At 52.7% G+C, this 15,050-nt stretch overlaps 1 protein-coding gene across 1 annotated transcript; it reads left to right on the top strand.

The window, feature by feature from the left end:
- The first annotated feature begins 8,996 nt into the window (after positions 1–8,996).
- On the top strand, positions 8,997–14,222 carry POU5F1 (POU class 5 homeobox 1). Its single transcript, XM_032338125.1, has 5 exons — positions 8,997–9,448; positions 12,288–12,408; positions 12,713–12,843; positions 13,377–13,535; positions 13,717–14,222. The coding sequence occupies exons 1-5, from the start codon at positions 9,044–9,046 to the stop codon at positions 13,981–13,983; spliced, it is 1,083 nt and encodes a 360-aa protein (XP_032194016.1). The 5' UTR covers positions 8,997–9,043; the 3' UTR covers positions 13,984–14,222.
- Positions 14,223–15,050: the final 828 nt, after the last annotated feature.

Genomic DNA, 15,050 nt, shown 5'->3' on the forward strand with positions numbered 1-15,050 from the left:
AGTGAAACATGGGCAAGGCTTGGTAATTATTTGAAATTGGGAGGTGCTGAGGGAGGCAAGCAGCAATCTAGAGTAAGTACCCATGGAAAGTACACCTGCTGATTGTTTGGGAACACCCAGTTCTGCTACAGAAGATAGGAAAACAAATGGGATGGATGGAATTTATCAGAAGTGTTGCATGAGGATAAGTAAATCTGTAAGACACATTAGAATATATTTGTGTGGGGGCGCCTGGGTGGCTCAGTGGGTTAAGCCGCTGCCTTCGGCTCAGGTCATGATCTCAGGGTCCTGGGATCGAGTACCGCATCGGGCTCTCTGCTCAGCAGGGAGCCTGCTTCCCTCTCTCTCTCTCTGCCTGCCTCTCCGTCTACTTGTGATTTCTCTCTGTCAAATAAATAAACAAAATATTTTTAAAAAATAAAAATTTTTTTAAAAAAAAGAATATATTTGTGTGAACCGAGATAGAACGGGAGGAAAGGCGCGGGCGCCTGCTTGGGTGGCTCAGTTGATTAAGTATCTGCCTTAGGCTCAGGTCATGATGTTGGGGTCCTGGGACTGAGCCCCCTGCGTCAGGCTCTGTGCTCAGTAGGGAACCTGTTTCTCCTTCTCCCTCTCCTTCTGCCCCTCCCCCTGCTCGTGCTCTCTCTCTCTCTCAAATAAATAATCTTAAAGAAAGAAAGAATGAAAGAAAAAGAAAAAAAGAAAGAGAGAGAGAGAGAAGACCCAGCAGACACTTATGATATTTATGAAGTATGCGCCACCTGAGGCACATGATATTCAAGAGGTCAGTTTGACAGGAGAGATGCACATTGAACACCCCAGAATTCAGGATGTAAAATCCTTCCATCCAACTTGTACCCCCCCATTGTTTTCCCCTTGCTCCTCATTGTGTGTTCTACATTTATGCAATACACCATGTGAGTCAAGCATCTTGATTTGGTCTGTGAGCCTTTTTTTAAAGTTCATTTTATTTTATTTTTAGTCGTCTCTATACCCAATGTGGGGCTCAAACTCATGATCCCAAGATCAAGAGCCTCATGCTTTACTGACTGAGCCCACCAGGTGCCTGGTCTGTGAGCCTTTTTCTTCTGTGACTTCAGGGATAGCTTCTTGGTACTGCACCAGCAGGCTGCCTGGCATCAGGGGATCACAAGCCAGCTCTGACTTGAGTAAATGGGTAGGATTGGATGGTGATGCCAACACCAGGAATATAGGATGAGGGCCAGGTTGTTCTATGATGGGAGCTAAGGATATACTCAGTTTAGATGTGTTGCGTTTAAGGCAATGAGGACTTGAGGTCAGGATGGCCAACAGGTGTTTGGATATACTGATGTAAAGTATGGGGCTTTAGATACTGTTAGTCATTACTATTTAAAGCAATGAGCTTGGATGAGATCCCATAGAGAAATGAGAGTTTTCCAGGGCATAACTCCTTGGGGCACCTGCGTGGCTCAGTTGGTTAAGCATCTGTCTGCAGCTCAGGTCATGATCCCCGAGTCCTGGGATTGAGCCCCGCATTGGGCTCCCCACTCATAGGGAAGCCTGTATCTCCCTCTTCCTCTGCCTGCTGCTCCCCCTGCTTGTGCTCTCTCTCTGTCAGGTAAATAAATAAAATCTTGTGTTTTTTTTTTTTTAAGGATTTTCTTTCCCACTGTTCACTCCCCATTCCTTTTATCCTCTCTTCTGGTGCCCTAAAAATAGTCATACAGCCTCACCTTTTCACAGGAACTTTGTGGGCTATCTCTCATGTTGACCCTTCCCACCATTTCTTTTCAGTGATGTACTCTCTGCAATAGAACTTCATTGCTCTTTCCCAGCTCAGCCCTGGGCAAGCCCCTTAGGAATTCTCAAGCTACTTAAATGACAGACTTTCTTGTGGTGCTGCAAGGAGAGCACGTGAACGGAACCCCAGGCTTCTAGGTCCCAGGTCAGGGTCTCAGGGCTTGGGAGAAGTTGATTCTCAGACTGAAGGTCAGAGCCCAGCACTTTGTCATCATCCCAAGGAGGGCAATGAAGCAGAACAGCTAGAACAAAGGTGACTGGGGACCAGGGCAGGCGGGGAGGGCGGGGGGGGGGGGCGGTTTGGGGAGGGGGTGGTTGTTGTGGAAGATTCAGTACAGTCCTAAAGATGCAGAGCCATGAATTCGTTATCATTTAAATACTGAGTGATTCAGTTTGGGCACTGAATAAATATACCGGGTACCCTTCAGTGAGATTTGATATTATCTCCTCCTTCTGTCTAAGGGATCATATCCCTGACTCCAAACCCTTTTATGTACCAGAAAGACTGGATATTAGGCATTTAGTATTGGCAAATGTAGGACATAATTGTAACAGCCCCACCTTACCCCAGCCAAGGAATAGGGCTAGAGAACTCCCCATTGCCTCTGAGCTTGCAACCCTTCTATTCAGATGGGGAAAAAAAAAAAAAAAGAAAAATCTACCTTTTTCAAATCCAAAGTCTGGAAAATAACTGATCTTCTGAGGGTCACCTCCCTACCCCCAGCAGTAGTTTACAGGAACCGTGGAGACCGGTCAGGGTCTGAAGGGAAGTATACTTCTTTCTATTTATTTATTTATTTATTTGACAGAGAGAGAGAGAGAGAGAGAGATCACAAGTAGGCAGAAAAGCAGGCAAAGAGGGAGGGCAAAGCAGCCTCCTTGCAGAGCAGAGAGCCTGATGTGGGATTTGATCCCAGGACCCTGAGATCGTGACCTGAGCTGAAGGCAGACGCTTAACCCACTGAGCCACCCAGGCATCCCTGGTAGTATACTTCTGACTTACATCTTTTCTTCCTTTTTTTTTTTTTTTTTTTAAAGATTTTATTTATTTATTTGACAGACAGAGATCACAAGTAGGCAGAGAGGCAGGCAGAGAGAGAGAGAGAGAGAAGCAGGCTCCCCGCTGAGCAGAGAGCCTGATGCGGGGCTCGATCCCAGGACCCTGAGATCATGACCTGAGCCGAAGGCAGCGGCTTAACCCACTGAGCCACCCAGGTGCCCCTCTTTTCTTCCTTTTTTAATCTAGCGAACATCTGAGGGTCTACTAAGTGCTGTTCATTGTACATCACCAATAAAAAACACTACAGTAGCAGCTGCTAGTTCTTGAATTCTTCTTGGTGGGTTTTACATGAAAACCAGCATGCATTCTCTCGTTGGATCTTTACTTGTAAGGTAAGGACTGTTATTATCTCCAATTCCCAGTTGAGGAAAGTAGGGCTTCGAGAGGCTCATTTACATGGGCCGTGAGGGCTGCAGAGCCAGAGGTAGCATTTAGATCTGGGATGTCAGCAGGATGCCGTGCTGGGCCCCAGGCATGGGTTTCTGCCTTCAGCAGGTCTCATTGTGGTGCAGTGCAGAGCTGACGAGACTCAGTGCCATCAGTGTAGTCAATGTTGTCAGTGACGTCACTGTGGCATGAGCAGTGCCTTCAGGGAACACCAGCACTGGAGGAAGCCACCGGCTGCAGGAGACAGACAGAGGTGGGGGTGGGGGGTGGTGGGTTGTGGGGGTGTAATGCAAGAGGGAGAAACCCTGTCTTCCAGAATGAGTGAAGGTTAATTAGTTGGAGAAGGGAATTCCAGGCATTCTGGGAAGTGGTGGGAGTGGAGGCAGAGAAAGCCACCGTTTTGCTCTCCTTTAACTTTGGAGTTTAGGAGCTTTGGCATTTCAGAGTCACCCATCCTCCAGACAGTGGTCATTTGTGAGGTGCTAGGGAACCAGGGCAGCCGAGAACACTGGCCAGGACTTCCTTCTCAGCATGTTGGAGTCTTTGCACTTCGGCAAAAGCAAGTCCAGGAAAAAGCAGAACTGCCAAGTGAGGAGAAGAGAAAAGAGCAACCAGCCCTTCCTGACCCAGAGCTTGCGTCCACTCTCTCCAGAAATGCCTGGAAGCTGGGGCGGGGCCCTGGCCTGGATGGGAGTGATAGGTGTGGACCAATCTGTGTGGGGGGAGGGGGCGGGGGAGAGGGGGCAAGCCGGCCTCCCAGCCAACCATGACTCCATTACTTCCATAGCATTACCAGTGCCCTTTGTGAGTATAGTTCCGTTGCTGAGCTGCCTGACCATTCTGCTTGTCTTCTCTCATCTGTATTTGGTGAACCCTCTCTCCACTTGTTCTGACGCAGTGCTTAGCACCCACGAGCACTCAGGGTAGGGCATGACCTGGTGTGGATGCATGACAGTTGGGCAAAACCAGGGGCAGCAAGTTCCCTGGTCCCAAACCGGTCTCCTTTGCCACAGTGTGTGTGACTGTGACTCCCGTGCCACTAGTGTTTGTGACTCTCCATAAAGCCCAGGGAAAGGAGCCCATCCCAACACGTGGGGCCCTTGGCTTCCGTCCTCCAGGACTCCAAGCTAACCTAGCAGAGGGACAGGCCACCTCTGAACTCTGAATCCTGGGGACCTTAAGCCACCTGATCCCCAGGGGATGGGACTGCTTGCAGCCAGTAGGCCACTGAGATGCCCTTTGACAAGAGTAGAGGCCCGCCTGTCTTGGGGAGCACCAGGCCAATGCCGGGGGTCTCTGCAGGACCTCAGATGTGCAGTCAGGGTGGCCCAGGGAAAGGTGGAAGACAGGGGAGTCCAACTGGTCTGTCAGGGGCCCACATGCCCTCACTTTCAGAGCCTGCTTGTCCTGAGCACCCCTCCAGCACACGCACATTCTGGATCTTCTGTGGGCTCCTGCCTTCCGCGGTGATCACTGTGGGCGCTGCAGTGTACCTTTCTCTGGACGAAGGGCAGGAGAGCAGGAATGCTCAGAATTTGAGAGCTGGGTGTGACCCTAAGTCTCCTAGCATCCCTCTCTCTAGGGTGCTGAGCAAGGATTCAAAGAGAGCAACTGAAAGAATATGAAAAGAGGAGGGAGGAGCTTAGGATGTCTGTTTTCTGTCTAGCTTTTGGCCTGGGTGTCTCCCTCCCTGTATACACGCATCCACGTACACACGTACTGCCCCCTACCAGCTCTGTTTTCCATGAAAAGTTTTACCTCATGAAGTGTGTTTCTTGTAACCTCCCAAGCCCTCAAAACCAAGTCCAAACTGGCATCCCAAAATCCTTGAACATAACTTGATCAGACTGGGTGGGAACACCTGACAGGTCTCTCAGGAAGGCTGCTTAGAGGAGGGAGGTGGGGTGCAGAAAGGCCTGTGCCAGCATCTCACTGGGTTTCTTCTCCCCCAGCCCTCCAACCCCAGTTTCTCTTCACAAGTGTGCAAACCGAAATCTATATTCCCACGGCGAAGACGTGACACAGGTAGATTGGAGGGTGTATGGGGTTGGAACAGCAATTTTATGTTGGTGCTGGAAGGAAATGTAGAGTTCTTTTAGTCCAATTCCTCCATATTAAGTGAGGAAAATGAGGCTCAGATGGGGGAGAGGCCACTGGTTGGGGAGTAAGAGAAGGGCTGAGCATCCTGCTCTACAGACATTCCGGTTACTCCTGGCTACTGCTCCCGGGCCTCCCACCCCTCCCGCTTTCCCCGCAGAATGCAGCCCGAGACCGGGCTCTTCTATTCAAGGTTAGAGTGTCTGGACTGGGCCAAAGAAACTTCAGTTTGTGGACCTTGGTCGGGGAGAGATGGGAAGACTGTGAGAAGGAGAGTTGGTTTACAGGGAGCAGAGGAACGTGTGTACATTGAGATTGAGATCATCTTCCAGAGGAGGCAAAGCCTGAACCCTTCCCTCCTCAGCCCTCCTCACTTTCTTCTGCCTCCAGAGCGATAGAACCCAGAGATCAAAATAAGTGGTTTGTTATGCTTGTGTGGAGCATCTCCACTGGTCTCCATCTGAGCCCTTCCTGCTGGTTTTCCTGACCAAACCGCACCCCGATGCCCTCGCAAGGGGATGGGGGTCTGACACCTCTTTCTGCAGCCATGCTGGCCAGCCATACCTGGGGAGTGCCGGCCCTTACTGCCCTCCCACGGTCTCCCTGTAAGGCCCTGCAACCAGAACCTCCCATTTGTCTCTGTGAAGGGCCTTGACATTGCACTACAGTTAAAGGTGTATGCAGAGAGTTTCTGCGCCCAGTTCTAAATTGTCTTTGGGACTTGAAGTTTTTTGGTGATTCTATATGACGCAGGGAAGTCAAGCCAGGTCTGGTGACTCAACCTCACTTCCAGTCTCCTGGAGGCCAACAACCTTGGGCTGCCACCCTGCAGACAGCCCCCTACCCTTCGGGCTCAACAGTAGGGTGGGGTTGGGGAGGGGAGCAAATCTCAGCCTGGGTCAGCCCTGAGAATCCCAGGAGGGACTGGCTGGGGCTCCAGACAAACTTCACTTGTTGTGAAGCTTCTGGGTCAGACTCCATGTAAGCAGGCTGGCCTGGCTCAGGGGTCCCACTGCAAGCCAACCAGGGATCCTACCACCCGCCTTCTTCTGGTTCTCCCTCTGGAATGGGCCTCTTCCCCAGACCAGAAACAGCACATAGAGCAACTGCAAATTGTAATCTAAAAAATAAGAGGGCGGTGTTGGCAGGGAAAACGGAGGGTATGTGAGGAGTCACTAGCTGGGAAGATGGGCAACAGGGGCCCTGGGGACTGGCATGGGAGGAGAGGTTTCTGGGAACGGAGAGTGTGGTGAGCTGGGAAGCACTGGTGTGGGGGATTTCAGCCAAGTCCTAGGACTGCCCCTCCCCCCCTCCTCCAGGAGGCTGTCTTCTTGGCAGACAGCAGATAGATGCATGACAAAGGTGCCGTGATGGCTCTGTCCTGGGGGTGGAGGAGATGACTGGGGAGGGGCCCCCTCCTGTTCTAAAGCATGTCTCTCCACCCCCACCAGGCCTCTTAATCTATCTGCCTTTTGGGCAGTTAGTGGCTTAGAGGGTGAGTACAGTTTCAGATTCACTGCCCTGTAGATTTTTCAACGGACATATGTCAAGTATTGAAATGCATGCGTACACTTAGTTGTCCATAAAGTTCATACAGATGGGTGCTTGAGCAGTACTGTGTTGTATAGGCACAGGAGAAAAAAAAAACAGGCTCAAAAAACTCAATGATAGCAAGGTAAAGACAGCAGGCCACAGTCAGGAGGGCCCCCGCAGGATATCCAGGCTCTCAGAATACAGACACTGAGCCACTGACACCAGCAAACAACTGCAGAAAGGGCTGAGCTGAAGAGCTGCCTTAAGGTTGGCGGAGGTCAGTGTCCCTAGGCTCAGGATTCTGACCTTCCAAGCTGTGGAGAACTCTGATCTAGCCCCTCAGTTTGCCCTAGGGCCTCCATCTAGGACAATTTTTTTTTTTTTTTAGATTTTTATTTTTATTTATTTATTTGACAGAGACACAGAGAGAGAGGGAACACAAGCAGGGGAAGCAGGAGAGGGAGAGGCAGGTTTCCCGCTGGCAGGGAGCCCGATGTGGGCCCAATCCCAGGACCCTGGGACCATGACCTTAGCCTAAGGCAGATGCTTAAGGACTGAGGCACTCAGGCACCCCAAGACAAGTTTTTGGAGCAAACATCATTCTCCATAGACGGAAACTCTGAGGGCTATTCTCTTGCAAACAGAATCAAGCCCTAGGCCAACAGTGTGGGCCCTCAGGACAGTCAGGGAGGCCCAGTAAAATAGACCCTGGTGGGGGAGAGCTTAGGAAAGGCCTCCTGCACCCCCTCTCCAAATGGTTCTCCACCTCTTCTGCATCTTTCTAGCCGCTCCACTAAACAAAGTGCATCCCTTGGCCTAGGGGTCTGGGGGAGGGGTGGCTGATGAGGCTGGACGCCTGAGTCTTCCAGAGGAAGGGGAGCAGGCTACCTAGGTCCCAGTGGGGGGCCCTGTCTGAGGCTCAGGCTTTGAGGGGATTGGGGGGGATGGTGTTGCTGGAGTTCTTTTCCCTGCTCAGAGAGGGATTCTGTGGGGGGGGGGGATTGGGGCTGGGGGTTGGGGGGCAGGAAGCTGTCCCCAGGGGAGCCATCCAGGCCCATTCAAGGGTTGAGCACTTGTTTAGGGTTAGAGCTGCCCCCTCTGGGGACTGGGATTGTCCAGCCAAGGCCATTGTCCTGCCCCCTTCCCCCAGTCCCTTCCAAGCTTCTTTGAACCTGAAGTCAGATATTTTTTCCTGCCCAGCTCTCTCCTTTGGCTTTCCCCACCCAGGGCCTAGGAGGGCTGGAGAGGCCTGGGCTGGGGAGGTGGAGGAGGAATGGCCAACGACGGGGCTACAGGCTCGGGTCCCTGATGGGGGACAAGGAGCCTGAGGTGGGGGGTCTCCCAGTGGGGGGCCTGTGGGGTAGATGTGTCTGATCCCTCCGTCTGGACAAAGTTAGAGAACGTGGGCCCAGTCAGTCCAGAGTCTGGCCCTTAGAAGGGGAAGTGGCGGTCAATTCCTGGGTCTGGTAGGTTAGAAGGGGCTCTGGAGCAGAAGACTCCAGGCGTGGAAGAGAGCCCTTGGAGTTGGGGTAGTCAGCCCACTTGGCTGAGGAGTACAGGGCATCTGTGGCTTTGGGGTGACTTAAACATGGCCAGTAATTGGGATGGGAATGCCAAAGCCGCGGTGGGGGCGGTGGGGATTGGGAATGAGGGAGGACAGCAGCGGGTGGCTGTTAAGCAATGAGGGGTAGCTCCAACAGTCCTCTCCACATGCACACTCAGAAATGTTTGAGGGGCTGAGAAAATGCCTAGGCCCCAGTCAGGAGATGGGGCCCCGGTCTTTGGAGAGGGGTCAAGCACCGGGTCTCCTGAATATCGGGGAGGAAGTGTCCCAGCGAGCCCAGACAGTTCTAAGGTGTGCAGAGTCCTAGAGAAGACGGGCAGCCCCTCGCGAGTTGGAAGTGAAGGTCCGAATGGGGGCCTGCGTCAAGAGTCCAAAGCCTGGAGAGTCACTTAGCTGGAGCTCCCTGGCTTCCCGCTCCCGCGACGGACCACAGCCACCATGAAGCAAACACCCTCCGCCTCAGTTTCTCCCACCCCCACCTCCCTCTCCTCCACCCATCCAGGGGGCGGGGCCAGAGGTCAAGGCTAGTGGGTGGGATTGGGGAGGGAGAAAGGTGTTGAGCAGTTTCTTGGAAAGCCCTTATTTTTCCAGGCCCCCGGCTTGGGGCGCCTCCGTTCCCCATGGCGGGACACCTGGCTTCCGACTTGGCCTTCTCGCCCCCGCCGGGCGGTGGAGGCGATGGGCCGGGAGGGCCGGAGCCCGGTTGGGTTGACCCTCGGACCTGGCTGAGCTTCCCAGGCCCTCCCGGCGGGTCGGGAATCGGGCCGGGAGTCGGGCCGGGCGCTGAGGTGTGGGGGATTCCCTCGTGCCCCCCGCCCTATGAGTTCTGCGGAGGGATGGCGTACTGTGGACCTCAGGTTGGAGTGGGGCTGGTGCCCCAAGGCGGCCTGGAGACCTCCCAGCCGGAGGGCGAGCGGGGAGCCGGGGTGGAGAGCAACTCCGAGGGAGCCTCCCCGGAGCCCTGCGCTGCACCCCCTGGGGCTGTGAAGCCGGACAAGGAGAAGCAGGAGCAAAACCCCGAGGAGGCGAGTGAGCTAAAACGGGGATGGGAGGAGGTGGCCGGGCTGGCGGGAGGGGGAGGTGAGGTGGTAGCCTACAGCTGCCTAGGCCTGGAACCCAAGAGGGGAGCAGGCAGGGGCCCGTGCTCAAGTCAGAGATGGGTGTGTGGCCTGAGAGCAAGGGCAAGGTGGGAACCAAAGCTGGAATTCAGAGTGAAGGTAGGTGAGGGCTGGGGCAGACCAGGGAGGAATCGGAAGCTGCCCCAGGCTGGCCTTGCTTCCTGCCTGGCCCTTGTCAAGTAGCCCCGTTTAGGCCTGTCCTGACCAGGGTCGCTCACTTAATAACCAGCCCAGCGCCATACCCAGCTTGGGGTTTGAGCCCCTTCTCCCACCCTTAACCCTTCTTGAAAATTTGATCTTACCGATTCAGGATCTGGGCCTTAGGGTTAAGTGTGGCCTGAGGGTAAAAACAGTGCTTATCCCAGGGTTATTGTTACTGAAAGTCTAGGGTGGGACTGATTTCTGATAGAAGCTCCTGTTTGGGCTGTGTGTGTGGACGTGTGGGGTTGGGTTTACCTCCCGTCAAGTTTAGGGCTTGTCTTCCTTGACCTCTGCCTTGGGGCTAGTGAGTCACCATTATGCAAAGTGCACACCCTGGCACCAATTTCAGCCTTAATTCTGTTAGTTGTGGGCAAGCCAAAAAGCTAAGTGGAAGAAGTCCTCCCCAGGCCATTCCCCAAACGTAGGGTCTGCCGAGGCACTGAAAAGACTTATGTGTCCAGCACTCCTGAAAGACGACTAAGGCTGTGACTTCCAGTCCTCCAAAGACAAGTGTAAGCAATTAGAGATCAAGTACTAAGCCCTTAGACCTCACAGAAGGAGGTGCGAGCGCTTCAGCCGACCCAGTGGCCCTAGACTTTGTAGGAGGCGACTGAGCCTTGAATGATAATGGCTGCCAATTGTAGTCCATTTCCTAAGTGCCTGGCTGTGTGCTCAGTGCCTACATCATTATCTCATTAACCGGCACAAAATCTCCCAGGGAGGTATTATTAGCCTATTTCACGGGTCCTACCTACCAAATGATGGAGTTAGGATCTGCGCTGAGGTTGCTTATTTCAGATCCCATAAGTAGGATTTACACAAGCCAGGACAGGGAGCAGAGGACATTTAGAGCTCTGAAGCATGTACTGAGCGTTGGCCTATTTGAATTTGATGTGATCAACCACCCTTGGAACCCTTCCCTCAAAGCTTCCAGGACTGCACATAGGTTTAGCTGCTCTTCTGGTCCCTTTGGCCACCCACCAGGGAGTGCCCCAGGGCTCAGTCCATCACCCTCTGCTCTATCAGTACCTTTCCTTCCTCTTACCTACCCTCGAGCTCAAATGCCTTGTACACGAGACTGCCACTGTACACGGGACTACCACATTTTCTGTCTCTTGTCGGGATGGCTCCATGAACTGCTCCACCTGAACCTGACCATCACCCGTCGCTCAAGGCCCCAACCGTTAGTCGTCAGTGCTTTCACGTTTTACATCCCATCTTTTGGAAACCCAGCTACCTTTCCCTTGGAAAAATACCATAAAGCAATTCCTACCGGCCTGGTCCCAGCTGCCCAGTGAATGGGGGATGGGGTGGGGTGGGCGGACGGTAGTTGCCTCCTTAGTCTGTTGTCAACACGTCATTTTAAAATCAGGTCATTTTACTCCACACCTCCATCCAGTGGCTCCCCATTTCATGGACAGCAGGATCCACAAGACTTGCCCTGCGCCCCCTTTGATTTTGTGAGTTCCTCACCCTCCGCCCTTCCCACCCTCGGTCTTCATCCTTCTCCACCCACTGCAGGCCTTTCCACTTGGCTCTTTCTCTTTGCTCAAGCTTCAGTTTTCTTTTCTTACTCTTTCTTTTTTTTTTAAAGATTTTATATATTTATTTGACAGAAAGAAATCACAAGTAGGTAGGTAGAGAGGAAGAAGCAGGCTTAGCAGAGAGCCCGATGCAGGCCTCGATTCCAGGACCCTGGGATCATGACCTGAGCCGAAGGCAGAGGCTTTAACCCACTGAGCCACCCAGGCACCCCAAGCTTCAGTTTTCTTGATCCTCCTTAAAATTGTCTGCATCCCCATCATCTCCTACGCTGCTGTTCTCTGTAATCCTCTACCCTGCTTCACTTTTTTCCACAGTGCTTATAACATAGTAATGAACTGGATAATTACTTGTCTCTCCACGTGAGAATGGAAGCCCCCTGAGGCCCGGCTTTCTGTCCAGTTTTCGGAGCTGCTGGTTTATAGAAAGGGCAATACATCTGTTGAATTAATCAAGGAGCATGCCTATGTGTTGCAAAAAGATAGAGTGAAAATACAGAATAATCCAATTTGAAAAATGAGCACTAACTATATACCCTTCACTTAATTCATACCTTTTTGGGTATCTGCTTTGTAGTGTGTTCGTGTGTATGCATGCCATGTCGTACCCTGGAAGCAAACTGGGGGAGAGTATAGGGAAATGAGAATTAGAGACATGGTGCCCTTTTACTTTCCTAGTTTGGAAACTGCCTCAGTTTGGGGTAATGCTTGAGTCAGAAATCTATTGTATTAAGTGAGCTAATAGGCAGCAGCTCCCTACATAAGCTGACAGGTGTTCTCCTGGAGGAAGGCATGCCTTTCTGTCTGTGCACACGTGGTGCTGTGTCTGTGGGATGTGTTGCTTTCTGGGGTGAATGACACTTGTAGAGAGGTTATTGCTAGATACTTAGTAGGCATTCTGGTGCAGATACTCCCATGGACCATTCCTTGAGGCCCAGATGGGAAGGGGGGTTGACCACTGATGTGTTTGTGTTTTTACATGTCCTCTGCCTTTTTGACTGCAGTCGCAAGACATCAAAGCTCTGCAGAAAGACCTGGAACAGTTTGCCAAGCTCCTGAAGCAGAAGAGGATCACCCTGGGATATACTCAGGCCGATGTGGGGCTCACCCTGGGGGTTCTCTTTGGTGGGTCTCCCTCAGTGTGTCCTTCCCCCCCACCCCCCGAACACAGGGACCACATCTTCCCTGGAAGAACATGCCTGAACTTGGAGTATTCTCCCCACCAGTGGGGCAAGGGGAAGGGTGTTTCTGGGGCAGGCTTTACACCTTCCGCCTCATGAAAGGGGGTAGAGAGTGGGGGAGGAAGAAAACGTACTTGGACCTTGAGTTCCCTCTGGGAAGAAGTGGGACCCTGTTTGGGGTCTTGGGGTCACGAAGGTACTGCCTTCTGCCTCACCTTGCTTGCTTCTCTCTCACCTGGCCTCCCCAGGGAAGGTGTTCAGCCAGACCACCATTTGCCGCTTTGAGGCTCTGCAGCTCAGTTTCAAGAACATGTGTAAGCTGCGGCCCCTGCTGCAGAAGTGGGTGGAGGAAGCTGACAACAACGAAAACCTACAGGAGGTGAGGGTGGGGAGGGAGGCTCAGGGATCCGCCAAGTCTTGGGCCGGTTGTCCATGCTTCCTTTCCTGGTTTGCCGCTCTCCTTCATGGGGCGCGTGATCCTCAGTGGGGTGGAGTAGAATTCCTCCAAATTCTCCAGAACCGCCTGTCTAGATACCCCCTCAGGATTCTTCACACCATCTGGTGCTGGCGACCCATCCAGGCAGTGGCCCATAGCAGTCTGCGCCTTTTTTTTTTTTCTTAAAGATTTGTATTTATTTAACAGAGAAAGAGATCACAAGATCACAAGTAGGCAGAGAGGCAGGCGAAGGGGGAGTGGAAACAGGCTCCCTGCTGAGCAGAGAGCCCGACGTGTGGCTCGATCCCAGGACCCTGAGATCATGACCCGAGCCGAAGGCAGAGGCTTAACCCGCTGAGCCACTCAGCCGCTCCAGCAGTCAGCTCTGAGTCACTACCCTCATGGTGCTCAGCACGCTCCAAGCCTGCCAATCCATGTCCTCCCTTGGCCACTTCTTCCCCTTCCTCCCTCACCAGATATGCAAAGCAGAGACCCTCGTGCAGGCCCGAAAGAGAAAGCGAACAAGTATCGAGAACCGCGTGAGAGGCAACCTGGAGAACATGTTCCTGCAGTGCCCGAAGCCCACCCTGCAGCAGATCAGCCACATTGCCCAGCAGCTCGGCCTTGAGAAGGACGTGAGTGCCTGGTCCCTGGGTGTCCCCCTCCTTCCCGGTTATCACCTCCATTTCCCTGGCTCTGCCTCTTGCCCCCCAGCCACTGCTCTAGATCTGGCTTTGGGCCAGATGACTAAGCAGAACCAGCCCCACTTTCCAGAGCTTAGGATCCGGTGTCACTCTACCTTGTCTTCCATCCCAGGTGGTCCGAGTGTGGTTCTGCAATCGTCGGCAGAAGGGCAAACGGTCAAGCAGTGACTATTCGCAACGAGAGGATTTTGAGGCTGCTGGGTCCCCTTTCTCAGGGGCACCAGTATCCTTTCCTCTGGCACCAGGGCCCCATTTTGGTACCCCAGGCTATGGGGGCCCTCACTTCACTACGCTGTACTCCTCAGTCCCTTTCCCTGAGGGTGAAGGCTTTCCCTCTGTGTCTGTCACCACTCTGGGCTCTCCCATGCATTCAAACTGAGGTGCTGGACCTTCCCAGGAGTGGGGGCCCGAGGAAGGGGGAGAGTGCGGGGAAAGAGAACCTGGGGTTTGTACCAGGGCTTTGGGATTAAGTTCTTCATTCACTAAGAAAGGATTTGGGAACACAAAAGGGTGTGGGGGCAGGGAGTTTGGGGGGACTGGTTGGAGGGAAGATGAAGTTCAAGGATGCTCTTGTTTTTAATCCCCACATCACTTTCCTAAATAAAGAAGCCTGGGACACAGTAGGTAGATACTCTTGTCTTCGGTTTGTCCTCCTCTGGTTACTGAAGAAGGGATGGGGATACCCAATAGTTAATAGCTTAGACCCCAGTGACCCTGACACCGAGGTGCCATTTAAACTGCTAAATCATACGATGTCAGAGGGAGAACCGGTATTGGAACCCACTGATGTGTAGAGGGCCCCTATAGGTGTGAGCTAGTTCCTCAGAGCCTGTGACTTAACAGTTCTGGGGAAATTTAAGTGGAAGCCTTGTTTTATTCATTTATTTAAAAAGATTTTTTTTTAAAAAGATTTTATTTGTTTATTTGACAGAGATCACAAGCAGGCAGAGAGACAGGCAGAGAGAGAGAGGAGGAAGCAGGCTCCCTGCTGAGCAGAGAGCCCGATGTGGGACTCGATCCCAGGACCCTGAGATCATGACCTGAGCCGAAGGCAGCGGCTTAACCCACTGAGCCACCCAGGCGCCCAAAAAGATTTTATTTAATTATTTGACAGCATAAGTAGAGAGGAAGGCAGAGGAGGTGGGGAAGCAAGCTCCCGGCTGAGCAGAAAGCCTGATGCGGGGCTTGATCCCAGGACCCTGAAATCATGACCTGAGCCACCCAGACGCCCCTTCCTTTTTAAAGATGTTATTTAAGGGAGAATATGAGCAGGAGGAGGGGCAGAGAAAGAGAAGCAGACTCCAAGGTGAGCTCCAGCCCAAGACCTTAAGATCACAGCCTGAGCTGAAATCAAGTGTCACTCAGTTGAGTGAGCCACCCAGGCACTCCTGGATTGTCTTATTTTTGTAGCCCACTCACTGTTAGGAGCCGACTTTGCTTTCCTTA

Source organism: Mustela erminea, chromosome 4, assembly GCF_009829155.1.
Source record: "Mustela erminea isolate mMusErm1 chromosome 4, mMusErm1.Pri, whole genome shotgun sequence".
In the NCBI taxonomy this organism is placed as follows: Eukaryota; Metazoa; Chordata; class Mammalia; order Carnivora; family Mustelidae; genus Mustela; species Mustela erminea.

Excerpts from the sequence above, each read along its gene's own strand:
- POU5F1 (XM_032338125.1), top strand. The coding sequence starts at position 9,044 with ATGGCGGGACACCTGGCTTCCGACTTGGCCTTCTCGCCCCCGCCGGGC. Across the intron at positions 9,449-12,287 it reads AGGAGCAAAACCCCGAGGAG|TCGCAAGACATCAAAGCTCT; the intron begins GCGAGTGAGCTA and ends TTTTGACTGCAG. Across the intron at positions 13,536-13,716 it reads AGCTCGGCCTTGAGAAGGAC|GTGGTCCGAGTGTGGTTCTG; the intron begins GTGAGTGCCTGG and ends CTTCCATCCCAG.